At 39.9% G+C, this 24,128-nt stretch overlaps 1 protein-coding gene across 3 annotated transcripts in view; it reads left to right on the top strand.

The window, feature by feature from the left end:
- Window positions 1-21,366, top strand: part of SEC23IP (SEC23 interacting protein) — a 50,268-nt gene extending 28,902 nt beyond the window's left edge. The window contains exons 13-19 of one of the 3 annotated variants that reach the window (XM_033181096.1): window positions 5,152-5,343; window positions 8,723-8,878; window positions 9,452-9,554; window positions 11,259-11,444; window positions 12,167-12,326; window positions 12,845-12,946; window positions 19,829-21,366. In XM_033181096.1, coding sequence (XP_033036987.1) covers window positions 5,152-5,343; window positions 8,723-8,878; window positions 9,452-9,554; window positions 11,259-11,444; window positions 12,167-12,326; window positions 12,845-12,926 — 879 coding nt within the window. In that variant the 3' untranslated portion in view covers window positions 12,927-12,946; window positions 19,829-21,366. Of the gene's footprint in view, window positions 1-5,151; window positions 5,344-8,722; window positions 8,879-9,451; window positions 9,555-11,258; window positions 11,445-12,163; window positions 12,327-12,844; window positions 12,947-19,828 lie in introns of all 3 variants that reach the window. The other 2 variants (XM_033181089.1, XR_004430047.1) reach the window with 2 other exon arrangements.
- The last annotated feature ends 2,762 nt before the right edge of the window (window positions 21,367-24,128 follow it).

Below are 24,128 nucleotides of genomic sequence, written 5' to 3'. Positions count from 1 at the left end.
GGTTTTCCTGGTGCAAAAACTGGTTAAGTTCTGACAAATAAATTCTCAGCTCAACCATTCATTAATTGCATATTAATGAGCAATTTTTATTTGGTTTTATTTGTTTGTTTATTTTGAGATGGGATCTTGCTGTGTTTCCCACTGCTGGTCTCAAACTTCTGGGCTCAAGCTATCCTCCCGCCTGAGCCTTCTGAGCATGAGTGATTTTCTTAATTTTTCTCATCCTTTGTTTTCTTCATTTCTAAAATGGAAGTAATAATACCTTCCTCATAGGGTTGGAGTAAGGATGAAATAATGCATGCAAAGCTTAGCACCAAGTAATAGCGTACTTTCTTCCCAGTCCTTATCATCTAAAGAGATGAGGCAAAACATACACACTAAAGTCTCATTAAACACTCAACAGCAAAAATTTTTAACAATACAAAACAAGGCAACAACTAAAAAGCATTTAAAACTAGAACAACTGGAAAAATATACGTTTTATTAATTTTAATTTATTGATCAAATTAATTTTACAGAGGTTTTCTAATTAGAAAAATTAGATGACAGGGTGGCTGTCTTGTTTTTATTGTTGTTAACATGCTCTTGGATGATCCTTCCATCTTTTGAATTTCTATGGTTCTATTATTTTACTACCTATTTGGAACTTAACCTACGTCATTTCTTTATATGGAAAATGACTATAAAGTCATAGGACTGATTTTTTTTTTTTAGTTAGCTTAAGGAATTGAGTCTTTCAGCATTTTATTGAATAGCTGCCTCTTTTAAGTCAGGCACTGTGTTCCATTCTTGGGAGCCGGAGATTAACCAAGAGTGTGCTATCTAGTTAGGGGGAGCGGGTTGAGCTCAAACGACAACATGCCAGCCCCATAATAGCCGCTGTGTGTTCTGTCCTGAGGCAGATGGGAGGTGGCGGTTCTGGCTTGTTGAAACAAGCATGGGGTTGGTGAGAGAAGACTTCCCCAAGGTGATGGTGCTTGAGCTTGAAGGAGGGGTAAGATTAGGGGAGATGGCCTTCTGGAAGCTGGCATGTTGTTTTCCTGTAGCATCAGGGAAGCTGGAAACTGGGAAGGGCAGAGGGTTCCAAAGGTCCAAATGGCAGGTGTGAGGGCTTGGATTTTGTCTTGTAAGGGAGTGGTTCTCAAACATGTTCTTATGGCCGTGAAAGTCATGATGTTTTTAAACAAACATTACAAAATACTGACCTGCTTATTCTATCACAAGTTATGATTTAGCACCAAATCATCTGTGTAGTCTAAATTTTAATTTGAACTTTTGGGTTGTAGAGAGTTTACTTGGTCACAGTGCACAGATGAAGTTGGAAAGGTGTGAAGTGGAGGTGGCTGCAATCTTACACAGTAGTAATTGTAATTGTACCATGACTGAAAGAGAGATGATAGGGTATAAGGTAGCAGGTGGAGAGGAAGGGAGCAACTCAAAAGACGTTTTAGACATAGACAAGCAGTATTTGATTAAGTGCTGAGAAAGGTTATTAGTTAAGAGGTATCTTTCGTGTCATTTTTCTTATATGTTGAATTGTTCTGTAATTCCAGTTTACAAAGAGCTTTTCATCTCATGTGAGCCTCACAGCATCCCTGTGAGTAGATTCCCAGGCATCTGTCTCTGATGAGCCAAGTAGTCAAACTGAGACTAGGACTCAAGTGTGTCAGTGTTGTTCCTGTATACAGGCTGCATGCTCCATACATAAAATTGCTTGTCTCTGTGTATACATGTTTATACATCAGTGAAGCAAAGCCTGTAAAAAAAAAAAAAAAAAGCGAAAACAAAAACAAGAAATGAGAAGCTTTGTATTCAGGCCCTATACCATGTTCTTAATTTATTCTGTAATGAAAGGGAAAAAAGTAGAAAAGGATTCTATAGTTCTTGAAGAATTTGTAGGAGACTGGTTTATGGACTGCAGTTGCTTAGATATATAAATTATGGCATTTATAAGAATGTTTTGAAATGAGCAAAAATCTATAGAGTGACATTATTTTTTAAATTAAAAGGTAATTGCCTTTGGATGAACCATGAAACTTTCTCAGCTGAGTTGCCATTGATTGCTTTACAGATAACAAGGTGCTACTAGATCAATACAAAAGTAATATGGTGTGTCCTGTTGATTTACTGTAACTGAAATAATGGGACCAAAATTAGCGATTATTTTATAATAAGGAGATCAAATATTTGTGATATTTGTGACTGTGCACTTTTTTTTCTTTTTAAAGCATCTTAGTAATTTTCATTTGAAAAGGAATTGTTTCTAGTGTTGGGAATATTGATAGTCAAGTATGTATATGTTGGTTCAGTGTTTTTTTTTTTTTTTTGAGAGGGAGTCTCACTTTGTCTCCCAGGCTGGAGTGCAGTGGCATTATCTTGGCTCACTGCAACCTCTGCCTCCCAGGTTCAAGTGATTCTCCTGATTCAGCCTCCCAACTAGCTGGGATTATAGGCACCTGCCACCACGCCCAGCTAATTTTTTTATTTTTAGTAAAGGTGGAGTTTCACCATGTTGGCCAGGCTGGTCTCAAACTCCTGACCTCAGGTGATCCACCTGCCTTGGCCTCCCAAAGTGCTGGGATTATAGGAGTGAGCCACCACGCCCAGCCTATGTTGGTTCACTTTTAAACACTGTTGGTTCACAGTTTAAAAATTATTGCAAAATTTTGAACAAAACAACTCTTGGCAACAGGACAGTTTCTGATTTCCTCAGACAGCTCTCAGCAATTTAGAATGTTTTATGAATTTAACGGGAGGCACTCCTGAGTGAGAAAGCACTCAGAAGTGAGAAACCCTGAAAATGTTCCTTATTTCGGATTTTAGGCTTAATTTTGTATTGCCTCCAAAGGGCAGAGATAACCTAGCCTTCTAAAACACTAATGGAGGAAACAGTTACAAGCTCGCTAAGAGTTTTCTTTTTTATAGATTACCTTTTCAATTAACCAGTTAGACTTACTTTCCTGATTTCCTGGTGTTTGGAATTCAATAGTAGATAAATCATTTTGGCCAGCTGTGTTGTTTAGGCACTGTTAATAGCTGTTTAAACAGAGACTAACACTCAGTCATTCACAGCCTAACTTGTGTTATTGGGAAGTAAACAACTCCCTCTCCCACCCAACTGTTTAAATTTCTCCTGTGTTACTGTTGCTGCTGTATTCAGGGCAAACTACAAACCAGTGTGAATGACTTTTCTCTCATTATAGAGATAACACCTTTTTTTTTTTTTTTGTCCTGCTCTGTCGCTCAGGCTGGAATGCAGTGGTGGATCTTGGCTCACTGCAACCTCCGCCTCCCAGTTTCAAGCAAGTCTCTTGCCTCAGTCTCCCGAGTAGCTGGGATTACAGGTGCATGCCACCATGCCCGGGTAACTTTTTTGTATTTTTAGTAGAGACGGGGTTTTGCCATGTTGGTCAGGCTGGTCTCAAATTCCTGACCTCAAATGATCCACCCGCCTCAGCCTCCCAAAGTGCTAGGATTACAGGCGTGAGGCACTGCGCCCAGCTGAGATAACACCTTTTATGTAGATGCCCCAAAGCTTTTGTTCATTTATGGAAACGCATAGATCTTTTAAAAAATTATTTATTATTTTTTGAGACAGGGTCTCACACTGTCACTCATGCTGGAGTGCAATGGCGCACACATGGCTCGCTGCAACCTCCACCTTCTGGGTTCAAGCAATCCTCCCACCTCATCCTCCTGAGTAGCTGGGACTTCAGGCATGCACCACGTGCCCAGCTAATTTTTCTGTAATTTTTTAGAGATGGCGTCTTGCCATATTGCTCAGGTTGGTCTTGAACCCCTGAGCTCAAGTGATCCCACCCACCTCAGCCTCCCAAAGTGCTGGGATTACAGGCATGAGCCACTGTGCTGAAATGCCTAAATTGTAAGTGTGCAGTAGGGTAAGTTTTCACGATTGCATGCACTTGCATCATCACTGCCTAAAACAAGAAATTGAACATTTCTGTGTTCATTTCTATGTTTTGTGTTCATTTCTATTTCATGAGAGAGCTCAGGTAGCTCCCTCATGCTTCTTTCTAGTTAACTCCTCCCACCACAGAACCGCTCTTCTGATTTCCTTCAATATGGAATAGTTTACCTATTTAAAAAATTCATAGGCCGGGCACGGTGGCTCAAGCCTGTAATCCCAGCACTTTGGGAGGCCGAGACGGGTGGATCACGAGGTCAGGAGATCGAGACCATCCTGGCTAACACGGTGAAACCCCGTCTCTACTAAAAAATACAAAAAATTAGCTGGGCGAGGTGGCGGGCGCCTGTAGTCCCAGCTACTCGGGAGGCTGAGGCAGGAGAATGGCGTGAACCCGGGAGGCGGAGCTTGCAGTGAGCTGAGATCTGGCCACAGCACTCCAGCCTGGGCGGCAGAGCGAGACTCCGTCTCAAAAAAAAAAAAAAAAAAATTCATATAAGTAGAATGAACAGTTATGTATTCTTTTATACTTGGTTTCTCTTACTCAAAGTAATATTTTTGAGATTTGTCTAATGAGAACCAATAGTTATACTTAGTTGTAACTGTTTTGCTATATTTTCTTTGTTTCTTAATTATTTTTCTTAAGAATTTTCAACTATAGACATCATGACATTTGTTCCCTAAATATTTAGTATGCATTTCTAAAAAGGACATGTAAAAATTTTTTTCAATTAAACTTTTTTTTTTTGAGACAGGTCTCTCTCTGTTGCCCAGGGTGGAGTGCGGTGGCACGATCACAGGTCACTGCAGCCTTGACCTTCTTGGCTGAAGTGATCCTCCCACCCTAGCCTCTTGAGTAGCTGGGACCACCGGTCTGCATTACCAGACCTGGCTAATTTTTAATTTTTTCTAGAGATGGAGGTCTCACTGTGTTGCTCAAGTTGGTCTTGAACTCCTGGCCTCAAACTATCTTTCCCCCTTGGTCTCCCAAAATGCTGAGATTACAGGGGTGAGCCACTGTGCCTGGCCTGTACATTTTTTTTTTAATCAGCTGAAGCAAAAGCTGCAGGTAATAAAAAGGACATTTTTAAAAGTAATCACAATGTTGTTACTATTCCTGAGAAGTTGCTAATCATTCCTTAATACTGAGATAGCATGTTTTGTAATGATAGCTGAGAGCTGAACCTTTCCTCATGATTATGTTATTAAATTTTGGTATTTTACAGAAAAAAGCAGCATCAGAAAAGAAGGCAGTGGCTGCCACTTCTGCAAAAGGACAAGAGCATAGTACCCAGAAGACTAAAGACATGGCTTCCCTCCCCTCAGAATCTAATGAGCCAAAGAGGAAACTTCCAGTTGGTGCTTGCGTGTCTTCGGTGTGTGTGAATTATGAATCTTTTGAAGTTGGTGCCGGACAGGTAAGTTTACGTATTGACTAGGGCTACATAGTTCATGTTGAAATCATACATCTTTATCATGTGGCTTGGCTTTAAGTTCTTTAAATATTTATTTAACATTTATTTGGGATGCGGAGAAAACTGATTTTTCTCTTAGTGAAAATTTTTTTCTTCTTCAACAGTGCTCAAAATAAGGGATTAAATGCATACAGAACGTGTTGTCTGACTTTTGAAATTGTCTCTATTTCAGTTTTCCCACCACTCGTACTTTTATAGCATCAGTCTGTTATGGCCACTAACAACACAAGTGGCCATAGTTAAAAAATTATGTTCAGAATATACTTCAGTTTCTATGAGAGCAACTTGGCTGTATTGACTCAACTTATGTTTCCTAGTACTCATAATTCTTCCCTTGGGGAAAAAGTCTTATAAAAATTGACCAATGCTGCATTTAGTAATATGCTTTAACATACTTATATCACAGTGGCTTTTAGGATTATTAAAATCCTTTTAGACAGTGTTACTGTCAGGATATTTACAGTTGAGTATGTAAAGATGCATTTCTATAAGTGAGTTCATGAAGGTACAAAATGAAATTGGATGTTTGATTTGTATTAACAGTTAAGTTTTAGAGGAATATATTCTTATGTAAGTAAATATTCCTTTGCAACTTCATTTTCTTTTCTTTTTTTCTTTTTTAGAGACAGTCTTGCTCTGTTGCACAGGCTGGAGTGCAGTGATGTGATCATAGACCATTGTAACCTCAAAACAAGGTTTTGGGGTTTGGGTTTAAGGGACACCTCCTACCTCAGCCTCCCAGGTAGCTGGGACTGTAGCCATGCACCGCCACACCCGGCTAATTTTTTCATTTTTTGTAGAGACAGTCTTACTGTGTTGCTCAGGTTAGCCTCGAACTGGCCTCAAGCAATCCTCCTGCCTTGGCTTCCCAAAGTGCTGGGATTATAGGCATGAACTACTGCATCGGGCCTACAACTGCATTTTTAATGACTGCTGTAATCAGTAATGACTAATTCCACTGTTTGGAGAGAGAATGACTTATTCTTATTTCCTTATCATTGAAGGTATTAGTTTCTTAAGGCACCATAACAAAGTTCCACAACCTGGGTGGCCTTAAACAGTAGAAAATTGTTGCCGTACAGTTCTGCAGAGCAGAATAGGTAGGGTGAGGGCAGGACCATTTTCTCTCTGAAACTTGGAGGGGAATCCTTTCGTGTTTCTTCCCAGCTGCTGGGGATTTGCTGGCCATCTTTCGCAGTTCTAGGTTTAGATGCATCCCTCCAGGCTTCGTTTTTATGTCATATTCTCCTTATCTCTTAATATCATCTTCCCTCTGTGAGTGTCTGGCTCTGTGGCCAAATTTCCCTTTTTTATGTATCAGTCAGATTAGGGCCACCACAGTGATCTCATTTTAACTTGATTACCTTTTTAAATACCCTATTTCCCAATAAAGTCACATTATGAGGTATTGGGGGTTAGGACTTCAACATAAATGTTTTGTGGGGACACAGTTCAACCCATCATATTTAACATATAGGCAATTTCTACTTTTTACTCTTTTAAGTTGTCTAGTGATGAATATTTTAAAGCCAGTTTTCTGTGCACATTCTTTATTATTTCTTCCAGTTAAGTTGGTAGACATAGGATAGCTGGGCCAAAGGATGAAAACAGTCCCTTCCCTGGGGAACACATCAATCTGGATTCTCACTGGCACTTTAGAAGGTTGCCTGTTTCCTCTGTCCGTTGCCAGTACTGGTATTATCATTTTCCTTTAAAAATAGGTAGTAGTTTCACTTTGACAACTTGATTCTAAAGAATTAGTTTTTTGTGTGTATTTTCGTGCAATTTTTTTTTTCTTTCTTGTTAGTGCTTCTTACTTTCTTTTTAGTAGTTCATTTACGTTTCTGATAACCCCATAGGGAAAATGGTATCACACTGTATTTCTTTGAGCACTAGTGAGGTTATTTTCTCATATGTTTTTTAGACATTTTTCTTTTGTGAAGTGTTGAATTTACCTGTTTTTCTATTTGTTTTCTTTTTTCTTTACTGACATTTACAAAATATTTACATATTAAAGTTATTAGCTCCTTGTCATGTATGTTAGACATTTTTCTTCCAGTTTGTAATTGTTCTTTAACTTTCTTTTTCTTCTTTTTGTTTGCTGGAACAAAACTGTCGAATTTGCAAATATAAGGGCAAGCCTAGGAATGTGAAGTCTAGACTTTGTTAGAAGGGACAGCTTAGTGTAGTAGAAAGAGAATTGGATTTGGAATTAGAAGTCCCACATCTAAACCCGTACTCCACCACTCACTGGCTCTGTGTTCTTGGGTAAGTCGTGTCACATATTTGGGCTTCACCATAGGCACAATGGTTCTTGCCTTGCCTTGCTTCCCTCTTTCTGTGTACCTCTGTTGAACACTTGGATTATGCCATTCATTGTGCTTCACTCTCAAGATACTCAAGTAAAAAGACACATTTCCTGCTACTGAGAACCAAATGAAAGAGCTTTGCAAATTGTACAGTGCTATTCCGATAACTGTGTTTTCTCTTGGAGAGGCTACATGTAAGCTACTCAAAATGTGCTCTTTCAGGACAAATCATTTTCTGATGGAAAGAAACTTAACTGGAGAGGATGATAGTTATAATAATAACAGAAGTAACGCTCATTGAGTGCTTAAGCTGTGCCAAGCTCTGTGCTAACCACTTGATGTGGATTAGGTTATTTATTTTTCAATCATATGTGAGCTTGGCATTGTTATAATCCCCATTTTATAAATCAGGAAACTGAGGTGGAGCAGAGAGAGGTTAAGAAACTTGCCCAAGGTCACACAGTGAATGAAACCATGATTCAGACCCAGGCAGTTTGAGTTTAGAAGTCTAAAGTTTTAACCATATTTATAACCCTAATAAATATAGTAATTCTTATAGACTATTATGCTGTGCTAGACAATAAGTAAAAGTATAGCCAGAGGATATAATAGTCTATAAAGATTTTAAAGATAACCTTTTAGTACTTTTTTTTATTTTGAGATGGAGTCTTGTTCAGTCACCTAGGCTGGAGTGCAGTGGCGTGATCTTGGCTCACTGCAACCTCCGCCTCCCAGGTTCAAGAGATTCTCCTGCCTTAGCCTCCTGAGTAGCTCGGACTACAGGTGCATGCCACCACACCTGACTAATTGTTCTATATTTTTAGTAGAGACAAGGTTTCACTGTGTTAGCCAGGATGGTCTCCATCTCCTGATCTCGTGATCTGCCCACCTCGGCCTCCCAAAGTGCTGGGATTACAGGCATGAGCCAGCAGGCCCGGCCTGAAAATTCAAAAGAATTTTCTACTATGTAACATTGGAACAATCATCTTTTATTGTTATTTGATTCTTTCCAGGTTTCTGTTGCTTACAACTCATTAGATTTTGAACCAGAGATATTCTTTGCCTTGGGGTCTCCAATTGCTATGTTTCTCACTATTCGAGGAGTTGATAGGATAGATGAGAATTACAGCCTTCCTACCTGTAAAGGATTCTTCAATATTTATCATCCGGTGAGTAATTGAATTTACTTTCTTTTTTAAAATCTTTTTTTCTTTTTTTAATATTTTTTACTTTTTTATAGAGATGGGGTCTTACTATGTTGACCACGCTGGTCTCAAACTCCTGGCCTCAAGTGATCCTTCCATCTCAGCCTTCCAAATTGCTAGGATTATAGGCATGAACTACTGTGCCTGGCCTTTTACTTTCTTTTTTGAAGAAGAAGATGAAGAAGCTGTCCTCTTTATCCTAATAAATTCTCATATTCTTATTTCTTGGGAATTAATACCTATCTTGATTTTATAAGATTCAGCTCTGTGTTCTAAGAGGTATAGTCTGACACTTTCCAATAAACTTACTTATCAAAAACTTTTGTTCAGGGAAATAATTCTTTTGCTTTGCTTGCAAAGTAATCTTACACACAAACTAGAAAATCTTTTCATAAGTGTCAGTATTTGAATAAGGTGTGGAGAAAAATAAAAATCTCTGGTTTGCCATGTATCCATTTTCTTACCCAGTGAAGGCATATAACTCAAAACAGCTTTCATAAATTTCTTTTATTTATTCATAAATTCTTCTATTTATAGCTTGATCCAGTGGCATATAGATTAGAACCTATGATTGTTCCAGATTTGGACCTAAAAGCTGTTCTCATTCCACATCACAAAGGCAGAAAAAGACTTCATTTAGGTAAAAAGCAAATACTATAAAAACTTTTTTTCCTGTCATTTGTAATCTGTAATGAATTATGAAAATTTTGACACTAAATCGTCTCTGAGAGAATTAATATTATTTAAGTGCCTACTATGTTCAGAACTTTTAAACTAAGAATTTGGAAGAGCTTTAACAAAGTTACAAATGAATTCTTTCTCTTTGATGGCATTCTAACTGTCGAGGTAATTAGGAGTAGGGAGAAGTTGGTAATAAGGCAATAAGATGCATAATTAGATTTTGATAGAGTTTGGTCATAAGTTTTGGAATTAGGAAGAAGAACAGTTTTTAAAGTAATGACCAGACCATCAAGAAAGAAACTTGATGTTGTCTAAGTGAGCTGTTATTTTCTTGCTAACTAGACACACTTTTCTAGTAGAAAAAATTCATTAAACATAATGGATTGGTGATTCCAAGTAGAATTAGTTTTCTCTCCTTCCTATTAATGGTGTATATTAACCCTACATTTAAAAGTTTGGCTGGAAGGGATGGGAGGGGTAGAAGAGAAGGAAAAGTGATCGTGCACTCTTATGTGAAAGTGTGTTTTTTGTTTGTTTTGCTAACATGCTTTTTAAAAATACTGAACTCTAAGACGTGTGTTTGATAACTTAGAGACCTTGAATTCACACGTGATTATTAGACAATAGTAGAAAAAGTGAAGGAGCAGGGGTTTCTTCATTTCTAATTTGGAGTTTAAATTGTGGTTTTATCAGAATGTTTAATTCTCCACTTGAACATGGGAGGCGAAGGTAGCAGTGAGCTGAGATCGTGCTGCTGCACTCCAGTCTCCACGAGACTGCGTCTCAAAAAAAAAAAAAGGAATCTTAAATTCCCAAAACCACTTCCTGTTTACGGATTAGAAAAACAGTGATTTTTAAATCTTGTAGGCCTCTTTTTATTTTTATTTGTTATTTAAAATAGAGACAGAGTCTCACTATGTTGCCCAGGCTGGTCTTGAACTCCAGATCTCAAATGATTCTTCCCTCTTGGCCTCCCAAAGTTTTGGGATTACTAGTGTGAGCTACTGTGTCTGACCCCCGTGTTTAAACTTACAGTAATAAAAAGGGGGAAAAAAAAAGCATAAAAATGTGCTTACTTTTTTTTTTTTTGAGTCGGAGTTTTGCTCTGTTGCCCAGGATGGACTGCAGTGGCATGATCTCGGCTCACTGCAAGCTCCGCCTCCCGGGTTCACGCCATTCTCCTGCCTCAGCCTCCCGAGTAGCTGGGACTACAGGCGCCCGCCACTATGCCCTAATTTTTTGTATTTGTAGTAGAGACGGGGTTTCACCGTGTTAGTCAGGATGGTGTCGATCTCCTGACCTCGTGATCCGCCCGTCTCGGCCTCCCAAAGTGCTGGGATTACAGGCGTGAGTCACCACGCCTGGCCGAATGTGCTTACATTTTTATGGTATTTGAACTTCTTTTATTTGGAAAGAGGAAATTTATAGATTTTGGCTGGATCAGGTTTAGTCATTAAAAACAAAAAAAACCCAAAAAACAGAATAAGACTCTTCATGACATTTTAACATGTTGGTTCTTGGCTGAGGCACTCCATATATTTGACATTTAAAAGAGGAAGAAGCAGTCTTAACCTGTCTGAGAAGAGTGTTAACTTGTAATTTTTGTGAGGCAGAAGTTTACCCAGTGACTAATTAACTTGTTGTGTCATCTTAATCTCTTTAGAATTGAAAGAAAGTCTCTCTCGTATGGGATCTGATTTGAAGCAGGGTTTTATTAGCTCTCTCAAAAGTGCTTGGCAGACATTAAATGAGTTTGCCCGTGCTCATACCTCTTCAACCCAGTTGCAAGAAGAATTGGAGAAGGTGGCCAATCAGATCAAAGAAGAAGAAGAAAAGCAAGTAGTTGAAGGTAAATTTGACATTTGAGGCATTTTCTAATACAGATGTTTTATATGAACATAATACTTAAAAGTTATATGATGATGCATTTCCTTTCTAGACTTTTTGGTTAAATTATAGAAGCTCTTTAAAGGAAAATCTGTGAAGATAAACTGTACTGTCAATTGCATTACTTCAAAACCCATGGCATCTTTTTTTAGTGGGTTTTTATCTGATAGTTACTGAACTTTTCCCTCTGCAATTTAAAAATTATATTGAGATTCTTAAGGCCAGAGTGGAATATCTGAGTTGAGAACTCAATTTGTTTTAGTGTTTGCATTTTAAAGACTCACTCTGAGAAGTTTTTTCCCTGATACTGTTGTTTAACTAGACTTGTTGTTTAACTAGACTTTAACTACTGTTGTTTAACAGACTTGACATGCAATGTGAAGGTCATTGTGCCATGATGTTTTTTGACTTTTTCAGATTCTAATCCTATTTCCTTTCTTTCTACAATGCTTTGTCACCCCTTATCTTCACAACTTCTCTCAGCTTGTTGGCTCGTTCTCCTCTCTCTTGGGTAACCAGCCCCTCTTCCTCTGGCTCTTTGGAGAACCGGGAGTGAGGCTGGTAGTTCCTCAGATTGCTACCTGCGTCAAGCAGTATTCTCATTGAGCCCAGAAAGTCAACTAAAGTCAAAGGATAATGATTAAGTGATTGACTTTGATATTGAAATGGTTTAAATTCTAGCAGAAAAGGTTGTTGAAAGTCCAGATATTTCCAAGGATGAGGACTACTTAGGAAAGGTTGGAATGCTAAATGGAGGCCGCCGAATTGACTACGTTCTCCAAGAAAAACCAATAGAGAGTTTTAATGAATATCTTTTCGCTCTTCAGAGTCACTTATGCTATTGGTAAGTGTTCTTCAATTTGGTAACATTTGAGTGGGCTTTTGGTGCTACCACGTGCAGCAATTTTAGTTTTAGTGAGATTCTTTTACTGATACTATGTGCTATGAATATTCATTTGAACTCCTATATATTCAGAATCGTTATTTTTCCCCTTTAGTTACCCACAAGATGGCAGTATGTCATCTGCTTTTGGTCAAAGACCCTTGATTCTTGCACAGTTTTTGTGGGAATGCCTTTCACAGTGGGAGTGGTAGGGACTTTGAAATCAGTCATTCTTTCCTGTATCCCTGTCACCAAGGAGAATTGCAACACAGCTGTTTAGGAGCTAATCAGTATCCATCTGGTTTTTAAGGACAGCTCTGAGATTACACTGCTTTATTTATTACACTGAGATTACATTGCTATCATTTGCCCTTCTTAGATAGAGTTGAATAGAATAGAACCTGCATTTTCCACCATTGTGCGTAGAAGTTAATTTCTACTAATTGTCTCTTAAGTAAATATGCTTTTCCTTTTCATAGGGAATCTGAAGATACTGCTCTGTTATTACTTAAAGAAATTTATCGAACAATGAACATTAGTCCAGAACAGCCCCAGCATTGATCAAACTTCAGTTTTACTGTGTGAGTTTATTCCTTATTGAATGTATAAATTCTGAATGTTTGCATTCTCAAATGTGTTGTGTGGAGTTGATGTTGACTGATTTTGCTTTTTTCTGTTTCCTCTGAGTTTTCATTGTCGTTTTTAAAAATTTACAATAGAGACATTAAGGAAGAAAATTGGTTTGTAATGTACACTTCTGATTTATTACAGTCTTCTTTCTAAATTTACATAGAATTTGAGTTCATTTATTTTTAGTTTCTTTTTAAAATAGATTCCGAAGAATATCAGTTAGGAATTCTTTTGGCTGCAGGTTCACAGAACCCAGTTTACAATACATTAAACAAATAGAGGTTTATTTTTATTCTGTAACAAGAAGGGTTCCTCTGTTGAATGACTTTACCAGACACCCAGAGTGCTCGCATCTTCCCACCTGAATGTTGGCTCTTGCTGCCTCATAGTTACAAGATGCCCCCATAGTTGCAGATACCATGCCTGTATTCGCAACATGAATAAGAGGGAAGAGGGGAGAGGGTGGTACTCCTCACATCTGTCACTCTCTTAATTAGGGAAGCAGAAGCTTGTCCAAAAATTTACTCATACCTACTGACTAGGCCTGTGTCTAATGTCCAATATCTCCAGTCTGTGTGAAAGATTGTAGAAGTGATATTTTGAGCATTCCCAATCTTTATAGAGGCAAAGAATAGAGAAGGAGGTTAAGTCTGTGATGAGTCAGCCGACCTGCAACTCAGCCACACTCTGTATTCCTAACTGTCCTCCTGAGACACCAGATACCTGTTTTTCTTCACTAGATTATGCATCACTTTTAAAAATTACTAATGTGTTTTTTACATAGTTAGAAATTTTAAAGCCTTTGAAAGAATCAGATACAAAATGCTGAGCTCTAAATTACTGAAATCAAAGGAAGTTCCTGCCATTTTTGGTTTTCTAATCGTGAGTGGTAGATGAACATTCCTTCAGTCTCATCTTCTGCCTCCTTGTTTTAGAGAGGTAGCTACTTTTAGTAGGGTTTCCTTAGAGAAATTTTTTAGCTCCATTTCCAAAATTAAACTTGTGACAGAGTAAAAGAGAACTAAAGTGTAGGCCAGGCATGGTGTCTCACACCTCTAATCCCAGCACTTTGGGAGGCTAAGGCGCAGAGATCACCTGAGGTCAGGAGTTTGAGACCAGTCTGGCCAACATAGTGAAACCCCGTCTCTACTAAAAATACAAAAATTAGCCGGGTGTGGTGGCGGGTGCCTGTAGTTGGGAAATGCAAAGCCAGAAGTGAAAGATTGCTCTCCCATAACTCACCCCCAACCTCCCTGCCTGAGGCAACCAGGGTTCCAAGTTTTGTGTATCCTTCCAGATATCTGTTAACATATCACATACACTTTTAAGTTTTTCTTTCTTAAAAGACAAAAGAGACTGGGCGTGGTGGCTCAAGCCTATGATCCCAGCACTTTGGGAGGCTGAGGCAGGTGGATTACTTGAGGTTAGGAGTTCAAGACTAGCCTGGCTAACATGGTGAAACCCTGTCTCTACTAAAAATACAAAAATTAGCCGGGCGTGGTAGTGGGCGCCTGTAATCCCAGCAATTCAGGAGGCTGAGGCAGGAGAATCGCTTGAACCCAGGAGGTGGAGGTTGCAGTGAGCTGAGATTGCGCCACTGTACTCCGGCCTGGATGACAGAGAGTCCGTCTCAAAAAAAAGACAAATGATAGCAAAATTGACACACCGTTATTACCTTTGTATCTTTGAGATTGTCCCGTATCTATCCATCCATCCATTCATCCATCTGTCCGCCCATCCGTCCATTCATCCATCTGTCCAGTATCTGTTGAGCACCTTACTTAAGTGCCAGGTGCTATTTTAGGTATTGGGCTTCACAGCAGTGGACCAAAGCCTCTGCCCTCAAGGACCTTTTTTTCCTCTAATGGAAGGCAGACAGCACGTGGACAATTGAAATGTACCACATGGTAAAGATTGAGCAGCTGGACAAGGAGGAGAGGAATTCATTTGGGATGGGAGCAAGTTGTTATTGTATATAAGATGGCAAGGGACCCCCTTCACGGGCAAAGTATCATTTGAGCAAGTGAGCCAGGTGGATATCTGGAGGAAGAAGACCATTCCAGGTGGAGAGAAAAATCTGGATCAGACCATGAGAGTGACCTTGTTCTTTTTATGTATTCTGTTGACTATTGCAACCATAATTTGCTTAACCAGTCCCTTACTCATGGGCATTTCAGTTATTCTAATCTTTTATTAGTATGAACAGTACTACAGTGATGCATGGTATTTTAATAGTTGCATTTCATTCCATTTTATAGTTCTTGTATTAAAATACTTAATTTTACCCCATTGTTGGGTGTTAGGTGATTTTCCAAATTTTCTTCATTATAAATAACTCTGATATGTAGTTTTACACACTTTTTGCCCATCTCTGTTTGCTTTGGATACATTCTTAGAAGTAGTGTTTTTATTTCTGAGAATATTGCACATTTTTAAAAGATTTTTGGCCGGGCGCGGTGGCTCATGCCTGTAATCCTAGCTTGAGTGGCCGAGGCAGGCGGATCACTTGAGGTCTGGAGTTTGAGACCAGCCTGGCTGACACAGTGAAACCCCGTCTCAACTAAAAATACAAAAAAAATTAGCCAGGTGTGATGTCACCTACTTGGGAGGCTGAGGCAGGAGGATCACTTAAAACCCGGGAGGTGGAGGTTGTAGTGAGCTGATTTTGCGCCACTGCACTCCAGCCTGGGCAACAGTGTAAGATTCTGTCTCAAAAAAAAGAAAAGCTTTTTGATCCCTATGTTTTGCTAAATTGCATTCCAGAAAAGTTGCTCAGTTTTCATATTCACCATCAGTATGTAAAGGCCAGTATTCTTGCACTCTTGGAAACAGTGGGTGTTACTGATTTTTTTTTTTAATATATATATTTTTTGAGATGAAGTCTCACTGTCGCCTGGGTTGGAGTGCAGTGGCGCATCTCGGCTGACTGCAAGCTCCGCCTCCTGGGTTCGTGCCATTCTTGCATCTCGGCTGACTGCAAGCTCTGCCTCCTGGGTTCGTGCCATTCTCCTGCCTCAGCCTCCCGAGTAGCTGGGACTACAGGCGCCTGCCACCACGCCCGGCTAATTTTTTGCATTTTTTTAGTAGAGACGGGGTGTCACCATGTTAACCAGGATGGTCTTGATCTCCTGACCTCGTCATCAGCCCGCCTTGGCCTCCCAAAGTGCTGGGATTACAGGCGTGAGCGCCCGGCCGGTATTACTGATTTAAAAATTTTTTTTTTGCCAATTTGGTAGCCAGAAATTGTTATAATACCATTTTTACTTACATTTCTATTACTAGTGAAGTTGAGCTCTTCGGGTGTATCTTAACTGGCTGATTATGTTTCTTTTGTCAGTTGCCTGTTCTTGACCTTTTTGCATTTTCTTGGAGGTGTGGGGTAGGGTCCTTTTATTTCTTATGGATTTATAAATATATTTAAGGATATCAGCCTTTGTCATTGCAAATATTTTTTCCCAGTTTGAAATTAGCCTTTTAGTTTTCCTTATACTTTGGATTTTTTTGGCGGGAGTTGAGGGGAGCATGTTTTAAAAACACGTAGCCCTACGCCGGTCAAGATGTCTCATGCCTGTAATCCCAGCATTTTGGCAGGCCGAGGTGGATGGATCACCAGAGGTCAGGAGGTTGAGACCAGCCTGGCCAATATAGAGAACCGCAGCCTCTATTAAAAATACAAAAATTAGATGAGTGTGGTGGTGGTCATCTCTAATCCCAGCTAGTTGGGACGCTGAGGCAGGATAATTGCTTGAACTCAGGAGGCAAAAGTTGCAGTGACCCCAGATTGTGCCACTACACTCCCACCTAGATGACAGAGCGAGATGCGTCTCCAAACAACAACAACAACAGCAACAACACCATAGCTCAGTCTTTTATGATTAATTAGTTTTTAGATTTTTACATTTATTTTCTTTTAGTTCTTTTTTTTTCTTTCCCATTTGGCTTTGTAATTTAGAAGAGTAAGGTGTGGAAAGCAGTTTAACTTTTTTCTCACATAATCATGTCTGTCTGTAACATATATTGAATAATGTACCCTTTTGTCATTGGTTTGATGTTTTTATCATATGCCAAATATTTTGGTGGTGTTTGACATTTTAATTAATATTTGTTTCCTAGGCTTTCTCATCTCTTCTAGCGATTTATTTGTCTATGGTACTTCATTGATTTCAAGTCATATATTTTCCACATTTTAACATCTTTAAATTTGTAATGCATCTTAAAATCAGCTGCTGGGGCTGGTGCAGTGTCTCATACCCGTAATCCCAGCACTGTGGGAGGATTACTTGAGCCCAGGAGTTTTGAGACCAGCCTGGGCAACATAGTGAAACCTCATCTCTTTAAAAAAAAAAAAAGAAGAAGAAGAAAATTTAAGTCAGCTGTTGTCTTAACAGAAGCTGAGTTCTTTGTGAGAAGCCATGCATTTTCTTCTGCTAGTTACTGGGGGAAGGGCTTTACCAACCTGCCTCTGCTTAAGCTAATTTCTCTGCTTGAGATTTTTTAGGACTATGCTGATAGTGTGAATTCAGCACCCAAAATTTGCAGGGATTATCAGTTCAGATATCGGAGGTTTTATTCCCATTTTCCATTGTCAAGGAAGAGGGGTGCAGGCCTCTTTGCCATCCCTTATGCATGTAGTTGCTTGCTTTTATCCCGCACTGAGACTATAGATGTTTGGTACCCCCACTTTTTGTGAGGGCTTTTCCTTTGAGACTCCCTTTCTGGGCATCTTTTTATGGTACATAACAGCGAAGTGTCACAATCGATGGTGTCTTAGATTTGGTGAAATATGGTGTTTTAATAATTGTAATTTTATGCATAATATCTGGCAGCGGAAGTCCTCAGTATACCATAGTCTTCGCAGTTATCCCGAATGAAGTTGGAAATAATTTAAGTTCCCCTGACGCTCTCTCCCCCAACAAAACAAAGCAAAACAAACAAAACCAAAAGAACAGTAAGTCTACGATTTTGCCATCACCTTTTATGAAAAACTCAGTAAGAACCTTCTATTTCACATATGATTCGTTCACTGTAATTGTTTTATTTATTTCTTCCTATACTTGGCTGTAAAATTTAGGCAAGAATTTAAGTTTCTAATACTATACTAGTATCATAAGATAATCCATTTAAAATGTTAACAGTCATTCTATACATGGTTCATTCAAGCTTAGAGCAGTTTTGCTGAATGGTTGTTTTATGTTTATGTCCTTTTAGTCCTTTTTAGGATTGTTCTTTGAAAAGCCTCAAATTGGCCAGGCGTGGTGGCTTACACTGTAATCATAGCACTTTGGAGACTGAGGCAGGCAGATTGCTTGAGTTCAGGAGTTTGAGACCAGCTGAGCAACATAGCAACACCTCGTCTCTACTAAAAGTAAAAAAAAAAGAAAAATCACTGGGGGCATGATGGTGTGCACTTGCAGTCGCAGCAACTTGGGAGGCTGAGGTGAGAGGATTGTTGGAGTTCGGGAGATTGAGGCTGCAGTGAGCTGTGATCACGCCACTGCACTCCAGCCTGGATTGTAGAGGGAGACCCTGTCTCAAAAATAAATAATTAAATAAAAATTAAAAAGCCTCAAGTTAACAAGGCAAATAACTAATATTATTTTTCATTAATATTTTATTTTAGCCGGGTGCCGTGGCTCACGCCTGTAATCCCAGCACTTTTGGAAGCCGAGGCTGGCGGATCACGAGGTCAGGAGTTTGAGACCAGCCTGGCCAACATGGTGAAACCTTGTCTCTACTAAAAATACAAAAATTAGCCAGGCATGGTAGCATGCGCCTGTAAGTCCCAGCTACTTGGGAGGCTGAGGCAGGGGAATATTTTGAACCCAGGAGGCGGAGGGTGCAGTGATACGAGATCGCGCCATTGCACTTCAGCCTGGGCGACAGGGTGAGACTCTGTCTCAAAGAAGAAAAATAAAATAAAATACTTTATTTTAATTTTTTGAGAAGGGGTCTCACTCTGTCACCCGTCTTGGAATGCAGTGGCGTGATCTTGGCTCACTGCAACCTCTGCCTCCTGGGCTCAAGTGATCCTCCTAACTCAGCGTCTCGAGAGGCTGGGACCACAGGTGTGTGCCACAAGGCCCGGCTAATTTTTTTATTTTTTGGTAGAGATGGGGTTTCCCCAAGTTGCCCAGAAACTTCTGAGCTGAGATGATCCCCTTGCCTTGGGAGATGATTCACTTGCCTTGGCCTGCCGCAGTGCTGGGGTTACAGGAGTGAGCCACAACACCTGGCCATAACTAACTTTAAATTGTGTCTTTTACTCTCTGTACTGGCTTTGCTATGAAGATTATCATGCTGGTTAATCTTACTGAGTGTTTCCTGGGCACTCTTGTCTCTTTGGAAGGCCTGTCTGAGGACTTGTTCACAGGCTGTGCTCTTTGGAGGCGGTTTGCAGTGTTTGTCAGTAAAGTTGAGCACTGGTGGATTGTCTGTTTTTTTTTTTTGAGATGGAGTCTTGGTCTGTCCCCAAGGGTGGGGTGCAGTGGCGCGATCTTGGCTCACTGCAAGCTCCACCTCCCGGGTTCACACCATTCTCCTACCTCAGCCTCCCAAGTAGCTGGGACTACAGGTGCCCACCACCATGCCCAGGTAATTTTTTGTATTTTTAGTAGAGATAGGTTTCACCGTGTTAGCCAGGATGGTCTCAATCTCCTGACTTTGTGATCTGCCTGCCTCGGCCTCCCAAAGTGCTGGGATTATAGGCCTGAACCACTTCACCTGGCCAATTGTCCGTTCTTTTACTTAAGAAAAGACAACGGTGCATTATATTTGACTGTAAATTTGTAGAGTTCACTGATGTTTTTGTTTTTGTTTTTGTTTCTCTTTTGAAGACTTTCTTGTCTGCACAGAAAATCCCAGTACAACTTGCATTGCTGAGAAAATCCGCAGAGGACGTTCCCACTTCGCTCCTGTGATGGACGACAGAAGAGCGGTTCATCAGCAATTGCTCAGCCACAGTCCTCGGATATAGGGATTCAAAAGACAGTACACAGAACTAAGACGGTGAAAAATCAGTACCACATTTGGACAGTATCGGTGAGAAAACGGAATTATAAAAATGATGCCATGAAACATTTCATAGATCAGTTTAGTTGTATAGTTGTCAAAGTTATATGTGATATCAATGAAGAAATATTTGTAGCATGTAAACGGTTATTTCTGTTTCTTAAGAAGTATTGTTAGTGGGCTATTAAACTTGGATTTTTCTTTTTATTAATGCAGTATTTTTTTTTTAATTCAAGTACGAACTTGTTGAGAAACTATAGTAATATGATTTTTAAGAGATTTATGTTCTACTTTAAATGTGAATTGTACTTCTGAGCTGCCTTAATGCAAGATCATTTATATTTGTTAAGAGGAAATAATCAAGATCACTCATATCCCAACTGAATCTGAGGTTTTATAAATCTCTCAAACTATTGCTGAGAGCCTGATTGTGGAAGGAAGTGAGATGCACCTTATTTTCCAGAAGTCTTGTGAAGCGCTCTCCTAGCACGTCCATTTCCAGGAGGAGAAGCGAGCAGATGAGAGGTTTTCCATTTTGTCATCCAAGGTAGCTGTGCAATTGCCTTGTTGCTGAAGTTCCAATAATGTGAAAACCAAAGTAGAGGTTTTTTTCTTCTTCTTCTTTTTGCTTTGTATTAATTTCACTTATACCAAAGTGTTTGAGAGTATGAAATGTATTGCTTCTGGGCTATATAAGGCTACTTCATGACAAGACTGCTTTGTAATATTTCATTTTGTTTTACTATAAATTCAAATTATCTAAATATTTTCCTAATACTACATGGGAATGCTGATTTTCTTCTTTTGTTACGTAGTGGAAACATTTTGCATTGTTTACATAGTTCTCATGGAACATGGAAATTTTTGAAAGTGATATATGATACACATTTTTTGTGTATATATTCTAATTAGTGTGAATAAAGCAGTAACATTAATGCATTTTTTTAAGCAGCAAATTTCTGTATTTCTCTTGTCTTCCTTAAAAGTATCTTGATGAACTCAGTGTCTATTCCCTTTGTATTGTGAGTATCTGCTTATATGGTCAATACATAGCATTAGCATTGGCTCCTAATGGTAAAGTTAGAACAGCAAAATTTTAAGAACTGTAATTGACTCTGGACAACATAGAGTTCAGTCACCTCATTCTGCAGCTGAGGCCAGGACACTAAATGCCTTTCCTAGACCGGGTAGTGGCAGATCTGGGATAGAATATGGTTTTGTTGATTCCCTTTCAGCCTTCATTTCTCTCAGGACTACTACTTTTTAGTTAATTTTCACTTAACTTCCCAATACTGATGAAATAAAGAAAAGAGAGGGTTATTTATATATATTTCAATAAAATCCAGTTTGATTTTTCAATTTACATCTGGTTTTGTTTGTGTCATTCAGCCTGTCTTCTGAGTAATGGGCAGAGAAGGACCAGGGTTTGTAGAAGAAGCATATGGCAACTAAGTGGCAGCAGTCTTGCCCTTTCCTTTCAATACTTGAGGAAACAGAAAATAGAATTTTTGGGTGATTCTGCGTGTGGATATATACATACCTACATACAGATATACATATGTATGTATGTATTACTATTCAATCTCTTAAAAAACAAAAAACAGTAGGTTCCCTGAGGGCAGAGTCTATGAACATATTGTTCACTGTTGTAACCACCTTGCAGGATTTCAGTCTATAAATTAGGTGAGAGTCCAGCCGCTGAGTGAAGCTTGACCTCTGCCTCTTCCTCAGGAGCAGCTCATCCCCTGACAACCTCCCCTCCCAGCCCCTAATCTGGTTTAATGCCCTCCTTTTCCCCAGATAAAGAAAGTCATGTCTCTAGTTATTCCAGAAGTGTTTCATGTGTAGAGTTTGGCACAAAAATTAAAAAGCACCAGCATCTGAAATCAAAGGTGAAAGAGTCGTCACAGTACTGATGAAGACACCCAGGCCTCGTCTGCTATGTTAACGTGCTGTATGATAAGAGGAACCTGCTTTCCAAGTCTGCTGGACATGTGTGCTTCTTGAATCCAACCAGACAAGCATGTTTTTTCTTTTTTTTTTTTGAGACGGAGTCTTGCTCTGTTGCCCGGGCTGGAGTGCAGTGGCCGAATCTCAGCTCACTGCAAGCTCCGCCTCCTGGGTTTATGCCATTCTCCTGCCTCAGCCTCCCGAGTAGCTGGGACTACAGGCACCCGCCACCTCGCCCGGCTAGTTTTTTGTATTTTTAGTAGAGACGAGGTTTCACCGTGTTAGCCAGGATGGTCTCGATCTCCTGACCTCGTGATCCGCCCATCTCGGCCTCCCAAAGTGCTGGGATTACAGGCTTCAGCCACCGCACCCGGCCGACAAGCATGTTTTTTCAAAACCACAGTATAAGACAAGGAAACTGCACAGATTCGAGTGATTTTTGAGGTAAGTATGTTATTGGAAAGGTGTGATCTATATAGAACCTTGAACATGAAAAGGAGGAGATGCCGCTATCTTGGCAGGGATGATCATGTATTTGAAATAGTAACTCACAGCATTTGGTCTCATGATAAGAGTACTGAAGATTATCCCAGAAAACCTAGGATGATACTGGTATTTATAGTACCGTTGTTTCAGGTTTTTATGACTTGAGGCATCTAACTATCTTAATGCTGTACTTTAGTGTTTACCAAGCAGCTTTCTGGTGGAAACTTGAACTGCAGACACTGAGTGTTTTGGTTTTCCTCCAAGTTATAGTTCTCATTGTAACTTAATAAGTTGGCATTCCGGCTTAGTTTGAGTCGGTTTCCCAGGGCTGGGTCCTCAGAGGAGAGTGGTTAGAATTCAGTTCGTCTATGAGCTGGGGTGCTGACATTGTGTTCCTGCTGTTGACTGTCTCCCTGCGGTGCACAGGACGGACTGTCAGCTAACCTGTCTTCATGACATTTCTGTAATACTTCCCAGGGGGTTATCAGTCTTTTCCTGGTATTTCACCTCCTAATTGAGCTTACCAAAACTTAATAGCATACTAAAGAGCTCTAGTGTCCACCTACTTTTATTTGTGTCCAAGCTCTATTTAGCAGTGAATCCTTGGGCAAGATCTTTCCCCCTAACCTCTCAGCAAAGTGTTTTTGTCTTGTTTTTGCTCAGTTTCCTTTGTCATTAAATTCCTCAACCTCATAGAAGAGTTGTGAGGATTAAACAAAAATATGAATAAAATACCTATTGTGGTGCTCAGCACACAGTGGGCACTCGGAATGTTAACTGATTATTACTACTGTTGTTCTTTTACCATGAGCACTTGAGTCTGGGAATGACCCAGGCCTTCATTCCAGGTCACCACCACTTCCAGTCCTCCCTGGGTAGAGCTTTGGCCAGGTTTCTTGTGGTTGAGCCCTGCCAGGGAGAGCACCGTAGAGTCTGCTCACAGAGGCCTCTCAGATATCTGCAGAGGTGTCAAGTGCGTAAGTCTGCAGGAGGCACAGTCATTGGAAAGGGGTGAGGAGCTGTGGAACAGGTGGGCTAGGTGGCATGTGGGGAGGTAATGCTTGCTTCCATGCAAGTCAGCGGGGCTCTTATATAACACTTTTGGATAACTTGTTTGCGCCCTGATTCTCTACTTTAAACTCATTTTGGTATAAGGATCAAGAAAACACTTTTTTTTTTCTTCCTAAATTCTGCCCTCTTTTCTCCCTGATACCGTTTCCTGCTGTAAAACAGCAACTCTTGGCTGGATGCAGTGGCTCATGCCTATAATCCCAGCACTTTGGGAGGCCGAGGCAAGCAGATCACGAGATCAGGAGATTGAGACCATCCTGGCTAACATGGTGAAACCCCGTCTCTATTAAAAATACAAAAAATTAGCTGGGCATGGTGGCACGTGCCTGTAGTCGCAGCTACAGGAGGCTGAGGCAGGAGAATTGCTTGAACCCGGGAGGTGGAGGTTGCAGTGAGCCGAGATCTCGCCACTGTACTGCAGCCTGAGCGACAGAGCGAGACTCCATCTCAAAATAAGTAAATAAAAAATAAAACGGCAAGTCTTGCAGATTTCCCAAATGTATTGGTGCCACAGAACAATGAAAATAATGTCATGTTGTTAACACCAGTGGGAGTTTGGGATATAATTCCGGCTTGTTGTTTAATACTTCTTTCAGCTTCAGATCAAGTGAAATGAGT

The sequence above is a fragment of the Trachypithecus francoisi genome, unplaced genomic scaffold (genome assembly GCF_009764315.1).
Source record: "Trachypithecus francoisi isolate TF-2019V2 unplaced genomic scaffold, Tfra_2.0 Contig01579, whole genome shotgun sequence".
In the NCBI taxonomy this organism is placed as follows: domain Eukaryota; kingdom Metazoa; phylum Chordata; class Mammalia; order Primates; family Cercopithecidae; genus Trachypithecus; species Trachypithecus francoisi.
This window is presented reverse-complemented; position numbering and strand designations above follow the sequence as displayed.